Source organism: Salminus brasiliensis, chromosome 10 (assembly GCF_030463535.1).
Source record: "Salminus brasiliensis chromosome 10, fSalBra1.hap2, whole genome shotgun sequence".
NCBI classification, from domain to species: Eukaryota; Metazoa; Chordata; class Actinopteri; order Characiformes; family Bryconidae; genus Salminus; species Salminus brasiliensis.
The window spans coordinates 2557818-2570387 of record NC_132887.1 but is presented as its reverse complement, the minus strand read 5'-3'; the positions used below and the strand labels follow the sequence as shown (position 1 = coordinate 2570387).

General features: G+C 38.9%; 1 protein-coding gene across 1 annotated transcript in view; it reads left to right on the top strand.

The window, feature by feature from the left end:
• Nucleotides 1-12570, top strand: part of txndc16 (thioredoxin domain containing 16) — a 34398-nt gene that overhangs the window by 6078 nt on the left and 15750 nt on the right. Inside the window, exons 6-14 of the mRNA XM_072688993.1 lie at nt 28-118; nt 2441-2597; nt 3562-3728; nt 5671-5731; nt 5809-5968; nt 6338-6484; nt 6689-6748; nt 7573-7741; nt 11771-11904. Of these exons, the coding sequence (XP_072545094.1) occupies nt 28-118; nt 2441-2597; nt 3562-3728; nt 5671-5731; nt 5809-5968; nt 6338-6484; nt 6689-6748; nt 7573-7741; nt 11771-11904 (1146 nt within the window). The remainder of the gene's footprint in view (nt 1-27; nt 119-2440; nt 2598-3561; nt 3729-5670; nt 5732-5808; nt 5969-6337; nt 6485-6688; nt 6749-7572; nt 7742-11770; nt 11905-12570) is intronic.

Sequence of the window (12570 nt, the reverse complement as noted above, 5' to 3'; positions counted from 1 at the left end):
TTAAAATGGTTGTTTTCCTGTGTGCAGAGCACCGGGCCTTAATGGAGACAGCGTTTGTGTACGGAGCCAAGTACCAGTTTGTGCAGACCACCGGAGCTCCTCTACTCAAACACATGGGGTAAATATTAATATTGTAAAGTTATTTGTATTATTTACTAAAATAGCAAACTTCTTAACCTCTTACCGTGAGCTGTAAAGCACTAAAACTAGTGACTCTGGATCAGAGACCGATCCAGGCTTTTTCTAAATGGACCTGGTGTCGGCTTTTTAAGCCGGACCCACTCCCAATCCTTGGCATCGTTGTAGCAGAGCGCCCTCTGGTGGTTTAATGGTTAATAGACAAGATTCTCAGCTGCAGTTTTTTGAGTTAGCGGTCAAAACAAGGCCTCTAAAGCTAACACCCCATTCCACCTTAAAAACTGCAGCAGTGACGCTCTGCTGTTACAATGTACGCAATAACTGCTACAGCATTTAAGGTGGAATGGCGAGTTAGCGTTGGAGGCCTATATATATATATATTACATCCAAGCAATTGTTAAAGACAGAGAGAAATGTGCACTATGCGGTAGTGGTCGATACTGGGACGGCAGTTGTTTGGGGACTAGCTGCTAGCTATGTCAGTCAGACTGGATTGTAAAGCTATTAGCTAGCTAAAGAAATCTATAGAGGTCGAGAGGTCGAGAGGTTGAGAGAGAGATTTGCAGCAGTACCCTTGATTTCTCTGGAGGAGCAGGCGTCCACAAACTTCTGGACATAATATATGTGTATGTATGTATATATATATATATATATATATATATATATATATGTGTGTGTGTGTGTGTATATATATATATATATAATATTCACACACACATTTGAAATAAAAAAAAAAAACATGAGCTTACGCATCCAGAGCGGAAATGCACACTACGCGGAAGTGCTGCATACTGGGACAGCAGTTGTTGGGGGATAAATGGGGTTATGTAATAACTGAAAGTTTGGGAGAAGGACCACGCCCAAACTCCTCCCCACCATTTCTACACACTATAAAACCGCTCCTCTCCCTTCTCGTTCTCGTGATGAAACTTGCACCCCACCACCGCCCCTGCTCCTCCTGATCATCCAATCATACTCAACCTCTACCTGACAAGGGGGTTCTGGCTTCGGGTCCCATTAGCTCGAAGCCCCCCAGAACTCCAGCCCAAATTTCTCGAGCTCTCCTCCTTGCCTCAGCTAGCTTGGTCCGCACTCGCAAACTGCTAGCTATGTCAGTCAGACTGGATTGTAAGCTATTAGCTAGCTTAAACGATATAGACTGTAAACCGGTCATTTAAAAAAGTTATAAAAGTTAAGAAATATAATAAATAATGTAAATAAATAGTAAAAAGTGATTTATTTCATTGATCTCTTTTGCTTTGTTTGAACGGATCAATATGGCTATTAGCTAGCTGAACACTATAGAGTTTAGAATTCAGTCTGATTTTTGAAACGTATTAAAAACAGTGATTTACTGATGTTCATTAACATCATCTTGAATAAATTGTGGGGCTGAATTAATTACAGAAACACAAAGATCAGATCTGATTGATGCCAGCAGTCAGCATTAGGGTACTTGGCTCAGAAAATGGGAGGCCAAAAACTTGATTAGGACATCCAGAGGCGAATTACCACCAACCCCACCAGGGGGGGCCTCATGAAAAAATATATATATTTTAAAAAATAATATTGAATAATAATGGAATGGTAAAATCGATTTTTATATGAATGTATTTTCATAGTTTGTTCACCAATACTAGGTTAGTCAATTCCTGCTGTTGGCTGCTGCTGCCACCGTTGGGCAAATGCAGATATGCCCCGCTTGGGTGGTGGATAAAGGCCCGGGCGCTTCAGCGTATTGCGCAATATCTTTCTCCCTATGGAATGATGAAGGTGGCATCTGGTGCTGAGGTGGTGGTAAAGGGGGGTGGCCTAAATAAAAATAAAAATACAAGTCTGCTTAGGACCCTATAAAGGCTTGGGCCGGACATCCTGGGGACATCCCTAACCAAAACTGCTGTACTACCATTGCATAGAGCGTCAGATCTCCGTGTGGCAACGGAGAGCTGGTCTGCAGAACTAACTAATATCTGTTAGATATGCAGCTTGTTTGACTGAATCTAAAATACTGGCACATGGGATAAAACAGACGCTCCACTGAGTCCTAACTGAATAATAAATCTGGAGTATTGGGGGTTAAGTATATCGTACAGGGCTTAAGTCCCTATGCTCGTTTTCTAGAGACTGCTCAAGGTCTTACACTCACTAAAGTCTTTAGTGAGGAACATAATGATCAGGCTGGAATTTCGGAGAATCACTAATCCGCATTCCGGCAGATTTAGGTTAAAATGTAGGAAAAACCTCAGTTGTGTTCCAACTTTTGCTGCTAATCTCGGCTTAGTCCTGCCTGTTCTGCTTACAGAGTTGCTGATCCGGCCTCGGCTCAGGCTCGTCTCTGGTTCCTTCACTGCAGTAGTGGAACCCACCGCTCTGAGCCCTGTCCGCACACACTGATGAGAAAACCACTGACCACCATCAACATCCACACCTTCCTTCAGCTGATGGAGGCTCCGCTTATGGTGAGCAAGATCAGCCATAGCTTTCTATACATATATATATATATATATAATGTGTGTCCAGGAGTTTGTGGACGCCTGCTCCTCCAGAGAAATCAAGGGTAATGCTGCAGTAAACCTCTGCTGCAGCAACAGCCTCTACTCCTCTGCAAAGGCATTACACTAGATTGTGGAACCTTTGCTGTGAGGATTTTATGGCAATCAGCCTTAGTAAGGCCAGGTACTGATAATAGATGATTAGTGTTGGCTTAAAAAAAATGCCACTTATTCTAGAGGTATTGGTTGAAGCTCCAGTGCTCTAGAGACGTTCACGGTCCAGTGCTGCAGGCCTTTATACCCCCTCTGTCTACCAGATGGCATTGATTGGCAATGCTGGCTTTAGACTTGGCAATGCTTGTCTATGGCGGTTAAACAATGCACTGTAAAATAGTTAAACCCACTCCTTAAATGGAGTGTCTGTATACTTTTGTACATGAAGTTTATCTGTTTTAGGCCCCTAATCCCATTATTCCTACCCAGTCTCTCAGCAGCAGTGAGAGGGTTCTACAGTAGAAGCTCCAGATCTCATCAGAACAGATAAAGCAGCTGAACATAAATCCAGTAAACAGGAGAAACAAGAGCTTCTCATTCTGAAGAAAGAAAGTAGTGAGATCTTGTCAGTGAGCTAGTCTGAAGAACAGAGCTCGGTTCCTCCAGGGTTCTCCTGGACGCCCCCCAGTCCAGCCAGCACAGCGTGGAGGATGTGTTCAACTCCATCAGCAGCAGCAGCAGCAGCAGCAGCAGCAGCAGCAGCAGCTCACCTGATTTACCATCATTAAGCCCTGATTTACCACCAAACCAGGTGTTGATCTGAGGAGAACTCTAAATAATACTAGACTCCATGAGAGAGGAGAACTTTGAGAGGAGATGTTCTAATGATGAACACAGTGATGGAGAACCGTGACTTTGCTACACTGATCTGTGGCAGGTGGAGGCGGCCGAGGACCCAGAGGAAGTAAACGTGGTCTATAGTCATCTGAATGTCCCTCTGCTGTTCCTGTTCGCTCAGTCCGAAACGATGCAGCTGGACAGAGACACGGCCGAGTCTGTGGCCCGAAGGCTCCGGGGGGAGGTGGGGGTGGTGCTCATTCACAGGTGGGCATGAAACTTGGTTTATTTATTACTGTTTTTAGGAAGACAGAGATTTATTATATGATTATTAATATCCAGTACATTGTAATAGTTTTTATTCTTAGTCTTAAAATTAGGAAGTTCTACAGCTTAATTGTGATATACAATTTTGCATAAAATGCAGCTCATGTAAAGTAGGGTGATGTGATAAAAATACTGTATCACGATATTTAAAGACTTTTTTCATAGATACATGATATTTATCACAATATATTTAAATATAAAAATATATAAAAAATATATACTAAAATCATCAGTATCAGATTCTTATAATCTACTGTTCAGATCCTCTCCTGTACTGAATCCAGTGATTTCTACTCAACATCTGCTGCTCTTCATCTAATGAACCCTTCAGTCTAATCACACTGTTAGTAATGAAACCTGCAGCTGATCAGTGTTTATTACACTAACAGTCTCCTCTATATACTTAGGGAAGCTTATTGTGTATCACGATAACCAAATTTATCACGATACGATAAAATATCGGCATATTTCCCAGCTCTACTTCTAGCTAGGGAAGTAACCTTCACTGCGCTATGCAGTACGCATATATGAAGATGCAGTTTTTAGAACCAGCATCATATTAAAATCATTCTACACATCTACAGTAATTATTCTTAGATTTTAGCTTTTTTCCCTTAACTTCATACTTAATATACACCCATTTTTAATTCTTCAGAAATCTTTTATTTCTTAACTTTTTAATTTCTTAAGCAGCGCTGAACATTAAATACCATAAACCCACCTTCATCTAACCTGAAAGTCTTAGAGCTAGAGTTAAGATTAGGGTTAGATTCAGGGTTATGATTAGGGTTAGGGTTAGATTTACAGTTAGGCTTAAGGTTAGGGTTAAAATTAGGGTTAGGGTTAAATTTAAGGTTAGGGTTAGATTTAAGGTTAGATTTAAGGTTAGGCTTATGGTTAGATTTAAGGTTAGGGTAGGATTAGATTTAAGGTTAGGCTTAGGGGTAGATTTAAGGTTAGTCTTAAGGTTAGGTTAGGGTTAGATTTAAGGTTAGGCTTGAGGTTAGGGTTAGATTTAAGGCTAGGGTTAAATTAGGGTAAGATTTAAAATTAGGGTTAGATTTAAGGTTAGAATTAAGATTAGGGTTGAGGTTAGGGTTAGATTTAAGGTTAGGATTAAGATTAGGGTTCAGAGTAGGGTTAGGGTTAGATTTAAGGTTAGGCTTAAGGTTAGGGTTAAAATTAGGGTAAGATTTAAGATTAGGCTTAAGGTTAGGGTTAAAATTAGGGTAAGATTTAAGATTAGGGTTAGGCTTAAGGTTAGGGTTAAAATTAGGGTAAGATTTAAAATTAGGATTAGATTTAAGGTTAGGATTAGGGTTAAGATTAGGGTTGAGGTTAGGGTTAGATTTAAGGTTAGTCTTAAGGTTAGGGTTAAGATTAGGGTTCAGAGTAGGGTTAGGGTTAGATTTAAGGTTAGTCTTAAGGTTAGGGTTAAGATTAGGGTTCAGAGTAGGGTTAGGGTTAGATTTAAAGTTGGGCTTAGGGTTAGGGTTAAGATTATAATTGGATTTAAGGTTAGGCTTAAGGTTAAGATTAGGGTTAGATTTAAGGTTTAAGATTAGGGTTAGATTTAAGGTTAAGATTAGGGTTAGAGTTTGGGGTAGGTATACATGTAGGGTTGGGGTTAGATTTATGTGCAGGGTTGGATACATTCAATAATTAAATATATTTGTATAGCTTTTTATAACTGCTGTCATCACAAAGCAGCTTTACAGAATCAGTGATCAGTAAGAGATCAAGAGATCAAAAAGACGTGAAAACCTATGACCCATACCTCCAATAGACCATCTAAAAAAAGTGTGTGTGTGTGTGTGTGTGTGTGTGTGTGTGTGTGTGTGTGTGTGTGTGTGTGTGTGTGTGTGTTTCTTCTTCTTCACAGAAACAACCCCAGGGTCAACACCCCTCTGGAATATAACGCTGCTTATCGGCTGCCGCAGGAGGTCAGTGCGTCACTCTCGGTCTGACTCGTCCTGTGGAGGCGGTTTCTGAGCTGACTGTTTGTCCTGGTGTTCAGCAGGATGTGAGGTACTTCAGCCTGAAGAATGTGGACGAGGTTGTTAACCTGTTCAGAGAACAGCTCGCTCAAAAGAAAGAGGAGGAGGAGGAGGAGGAAGACGGGGAGGGGGCAGGGCGCGATGACGATGCGGCAGATGAAGATGATCAGTGGTCCAGTTTAGGTGAGCTGCTGTATTGCACTCTGCTGCTTGTGTGTCTAATGAAAAGGGTGCGTAACGGGGTGGTAATCGCTACAGACCCTGCGCTGTGATCTTATCATCACCAGATTTGAGGTGATATTTGAGGATGTTTTGAAGATATTTGACTGCAAATTATTCTTCTGAAAGAAAACATATTTAATATCTTATAAAATTATACAATTATAATAATTCTATAATAAATGTATTAATATTATATAATATTATAGAGGAGTAATCTACAGTAAAGCAGTTTGAACATTTCTGTTGAGAATTTGATTGCATTCAGCCCCACAAAAGCATCAGTGAGCGTTGTTCATCTCCTTTAACCGAGGTTTCCTCCCTCCTCTGCAGATGTGATGGACGATGAGGTGGCGGAGTCTGTGTACAGAGACCGAGGGCTAACGCTGGACGTGGAAGCGGTCACAGAACTCACAGCTGAAACTTTTAGCACTGCAGTGACAAAGAATGGCCTCACAGTGGCGCTGTTTTATGTGAAATGTAAGATATGTTGTTTTTAGGTCCGTGACCTGTCCCACATGTTTTATTATTATTATTATTATTATTATTATTAATAATAATAATAGTATTAATAATAACAATAACAATAATAATAATAATAATAATAATAATAAGGACTCTAAATACTATGAATAGATATTTGTTTGACTCCAGTTGATGTCTGTTTGTTTTTGTATCCTCTAGGGGACGCTGTGTCCATGGCTTTTCTGCAGTCATATGTAGAAGTTGCTGATGCTCTTGAAGGTAAATTAGGTGCAGAGACTTTTACACCACAATTAACATTTATTTTGTACAGTACAGTATTTTGAGTAGGAAAATTATATAATGTCCCACTCAACATACTGTACAGTAACAATAACATTATAAATGATATGTAAATATATAAATAAATATATAAGCAAAATGAAATCGTATTTAAAACACTTTCTGTTTATTAGTAAAACTTAATATTTATTGTTTATTTAATGTACTGTAAATAAATAAAAGATAACATGTAAATGTATGTAAATGTGCAGTAATTTCTGAATTTGCTACATTGGTGTTATATGCTGTATTATATGTTTTACTTTTTGCCAGGAAGTCCAAATATAATAAATATTAAATTAAATAAACAGTAAATTTATAGTATATAACACTGCATATTAAGGTATATTGTTCATACACATGTTATTAATATTATTAGTAATATTAGGGCACTATATCATGAAATAGTGAACATAGCATAGTTCTGATATTTCTGTGTGTGACTGACTTCATACATATATATATATATACACACACACACACACACACACCTCTGTATGTATAAACATATATGTGTGTGTGTGTATGTGTGTGTGTGTGTGTGTATATATATATATACATACATACATATACATATATATATACACCCACACACCTCTATGCTGCAGCAATATATATATCCAGAAGTTTGTGGATGCCTGCTCCGCCAGAAAAATCAAGGGCAGTGCTGCAGCAACTCACATCTTCTCTCTCTCTCTCTCTCTCTCTCTCTCTCTCTCTCTCTCTCTCTCTCTCTCTCTCTCTCTCTCTCTCTCTGTGTGTAGATATGAGTGGTATAGAGATGGCCTCAGTAGACTGTGGTGAGTGGACAGTCCTCTGCAGTGACCAGAACATCACTTCCTTCCCCTCTGTCCTGCTTTATCGCCCCAGTGAGCCCCCCCAGCGCTACAGAGGCATGCTGGGAACTGCTGGCCTGCACAGGTTCCTCCTGCTGTGAGTTATCACCACCTTCTTTTACAGTACAGCAGTTTTACTCTAGTTACTAATTAATAACTGTTAATGGATAATTTATAGTTATTACTGAATCCAGTAGATAAATAATTCATAGTAGAGACTTTAATAACTGCTGTGTGGTTATATGAGAGAAATGAAGGATAGGTGATGCCAATCATGCTGTGGGTTGTGGTCAGGCTGATGTTTCCTCAGGTCGTGGTGGGGTGGGGGCTACTGAACATACTGGACACACTGCTTATACTGACATTTCAAACATTTCTGTAATTGCAGTAGTTCTCCATTTGTGAAAGAGCAGATCCACACTCAATATCAGCGGATATCCTTTGTAAAATGCACGTTAGGGGATTGATGAGGTCGATAAAGTAGTGAAGAAAAATCTTAACTACTTTATAAGTCACTGAGGCGAAGTTACAAACACGGCATGACTGAATTTCCAACCACTAGGGGACGCACTAGCCAGGTTTGGATGTGTAATTATTCAGCATTAAATGGCTTTTGTTGGACACATCAATTGTTGCCAATACTACAAGGCATATGAGATTAAATTAGAGCTGGGCAATATGACAATATTTTATTGAATCATGATAAATTTTTTTTTCTTTTCTTTTTTTTTTTTTTTGCTCAAATAACACTGATCAGCTGCAGGTTTCATTACAAACAGTGTCATTAGTCTGGTTTAACTGGATAAAGTGCAGCACATTTCAATACAAATCACTGTAATGAAAATAGGAGAGTGTTTGGATGGTAGTTTTGAAAAATCCATCACTACTAAGGCATGTAGTCTGCAATCACGTCTATCCTGATAAATATTGTGTATCGTGAAATATCTTTAAATATTGTGATACAATATTTTTACTATATCGTCCAGCTCTAGATTAAATTATTATATAAAAAAATTATATAATAAGGCTGCTGTGCTTTCAGATATTTTAATAATACAATAATAATAATAAAAGTTGTTGTTGTTATTATTATTAATATTGTTATTATTAAGGTCTGCAAAATACAGTGATGTGAGAAACGGGATGTTCTGCATGTGTTTAGAGTGAATAGTTATGCGTGATCTCTCCTCTAAACTCATTCATTTTTAATCAGTGAGGAGTGATGAGTACGGCTGCCAGTAACAGGAGAGATCACTGGTATGTGCTAATTGGGTTGTCTGCTTCTGGACCGCCAGCCAAAGTCTGTTGAATGCAGGAATGCAAGGAGGTGCTTCACGTTTAAGCAACATTTTGTGTATATATATATATATATATATATATATATATATATATATATATATATATATATATATATATATATAATGGGGTGTCGTGAAAGAATAATATGGCGTATTTGGCGTAATAAGTTCACATACTTCTTCTAGATCACCTTTATGCAAATAAGCTGAACAGTGACCATTCAGTCATACTAGCTGTTGATAGAAGTGTGGGAGCTGGTTGTGATTGTGAAGAATCAGAACATGGGACGTTAATTAGTTTTACAAATAAAATAGCTGAAATGCAGTGAGACTTTAAACAGTGTACGACTACTACACGTTTTAGAATATAGAGGTAAAGCCCAGGGAGCACCAATACCACCTTTTCTTTACCGATACCAATACCAGATTTTCAAGTATCTGCCGATACCAAGTACAGATACGACTCTGACTTAAATACTGGACAGATGCTCTAAATCCTGATATTTACAGGATTGGTTGTACTTTTTTATATCTGATCCCAAATAAGATCTAATAAGCTTAAATTATGTACAATATATATATATATATATATATATATATATATATATATATATATATATATATATATATATATATATATATATATATGTCATATATTTTACAGTTTGAGCAAACAAGGCCATGAATGTAGTTCCAATGCCCCCTGAATACATCAGCAATGAGATTAACTTTCTTTATTGATCAGGGGGAAAAATAGTTGATATTTAATATATTGTAAATAAATAAAAGATAACATGTATGTAAATGATAAATTAAGTAAAATGTAAATTATATGCTGTATTATATTGTGTTATAGAGATAGATTATAGATTATTATATATGTGAGTGTTATAGAGATGTAAATAAGTAAAAAAAAATGCAAGACAAATTTATTATCAACTAAATTAGCCAATTAAGAGTCCATTTATATAAAAAAAATACTTTAAACGTGGTTCATTGAGTTAAGCTTTAGCAGGAATCGATCTGATTAGCCTGTCCACACTTGGACTGATCTGAACATTAGAATGAAAACCCTCCAGATTTGTAATTTTAACAAATTTTCACTTGAAAAAACAAAGATAACCATAAAAATGTAACTGTAATAGCCATTAAAGCACGGTTTCAGATGCTATCTTCAACAGAACGCAGTGATCTACAGTATAATCATATTTCCCAGCCCAGTGTTTTGATGGGATTCTGTAATGACTCATTAAAATGATCGCAGTGGTTGAGGTAATTATCTGCTGAGTCCTTTTAAAAGCCACTTAACGTACATCCTTTAGAAAGGAGCGTAATGATGATGATCAATGTTGCGTCTAGACGAGCACTCCGAAAGCCAATATCCTCTCTTTCAGATCTGTGGTAATATGGCTGGCAGATGAGCCGTCATTGTGAGGGACGAGTGAATTGGAGCTGTGTGAAATGGACAGAGAGAGTGTTTACTTTTATATGATTGAAGATGTGAATTTGGACGTCTGGAGCATCAGCCACTCCTGGATGATTCAGTCGGGCTGGAACAGTCATTAAACAGCCTGGAAGATCCATACAAACTCTATTAATTCAGTACAGTTCTACACACTGTTTAAAGCAGACCAGCTTCAAACACATCAAAATATCTGCGTCCAAATACTTATGATTACTATAAAGAGGCTGCTGTGTCAAACACTGTGTGAAACTACCTCCACCATGTTTGGAGGCTGTACTTTAGCCTGGCTAGCTCTCACTGTAAGCTGAAACACTGTGTGAAACTACCTCCACCATGTTTGGAGGCTGTACTTTAGCCTAGCTAGCTCTCACTGTGAGCTGTAACAGTGTGTGAAACTACCTCCACCATGTTTGGAGGCTGTACTTTAGCCTGGCTAGCTCTCACTGTAAGCTGAAACACTGTGTGAAACTACCTCCACCATGTTTGGAGGCTGTACTTTAGCCTAGCTAGCTCTCACTGTGAGCTGTAACAGTGTGTGAAACTACCTCCACCATGTTTGGAGGCTGTACTTTAGCCTAGCTAGCTCTCACTATGAGCTGTAACACTGTGTGAAACTACCTCCACCATGTTTGGAGGCTGTACTTTAGCCTAGCTAGCTCTCACTGTGAGCTGTAACAGTGTGTGAAACTACCTCCACCATGTTTGGAGGCTGTACCTTAGCCTGGCTAGCTCTCACTATGAGCTGTAGCAGTGTGTGAAACTACCTCCACCATGTTTGGAGGCTGTACCTTAGCCTGGCTAGCTCTCACTATGAGCTGTAGCAGTGTGTGAAACTACCTCCACCATGTTTGGAGGCTGTACTTTAGCCTGGCTAGCTCTCACTGTGAGCTGTAGCAGTGTGTGAAACTACCTCCACCATGTTTGGAGGCTGTACCTTAGCCTGGCTAGCTCTCACTATGAGCTGTAACAGTGTGTGAAACTACCTCCACCATGTTTGGAGGCTGTACTTTAGCCTGGCTAGCTCTCACTGTGAGCTGTAATACTGTGTGAAACTACCTCCACCATGTTTGGAGGCTGTACTTTAGCCTGGCTAGCTCTCACTATGAGCTGTAGCAGTGTGTGAAACTACCTCCACCATGTTTAGAGGCTGAACTGTGAGCTGATGACAAACAGTGCTCTATTACGCCACCAAGAGGAGATTAAAATAATATAATAAGTGAATTCTGGGACTTCTACTCACACCTCAGTCGTAATACACACTTACTATATAACACACTCTTGTGGTAGAGAGTTTTAGGGGGCGTGTCTTCAGCTCTGTGGTTCTGGCTCATGCTCCTGATGCTTGTTTTCTCTGTGTGTTTAGTTCTCAGGTTCCCAGCCCAGTGTTCCTCTCCTCCTCTGCAGAGGCTCTGTCCTTCCTGACCGGTGATCTCTACCACACACACTCCTCTCTCGCCCCCACCCGAGTGCTCGGACTCTACTCGCCTGCAGACACAGGTACCACACTGGACCGGGATCTGGACTAGGGGACTGATACACTATATGTCCAAATGTTTGTGGACACCCCTTCTAAATGAATGCATGCAGCTATTTTGGACAGATTGTGTCAAAAATAAAAGTATCCAATACAAATAAACAAACCCACCATGCCAAAACAAGTCACTATTACAAATTTATAGATTGTGTCAAAATTCACTAATAATAAATAAACGAACTGACAGTGTCACAATAAAAGTCTCTAATACAAAGGAACAAACCCACCAGGCCAAAATAAGTCACTAATACAAATGAATGAACAGACAGTGTCAAAATTCACTAATAATAAATAAACGAACAGACTACGTCAAAATAAAAGTCTCCAATGCAAAGGAACAAACCCACTAGACCAAAATAAGCCACTAATACAAATTTATAGATGTGACAGTGTCAAAATAAAAGTCTCTAATGCAAAGGAACAAACCGACCAGGCCAAAATAAGTCACTAATACAAATGAATGAACAGACTGTGTCAAAATAAAAGTCTCCAATACAAAGGAACAAACCCACCAGACCAAAATAAGCCACTAATACAAATTTATAGACATGACAGTGTCAAAATAAAAGTCTCTAATGCAAAGGAACAAACCCACTAGACCAAAATAAGCCACTAATACAAATTTATAG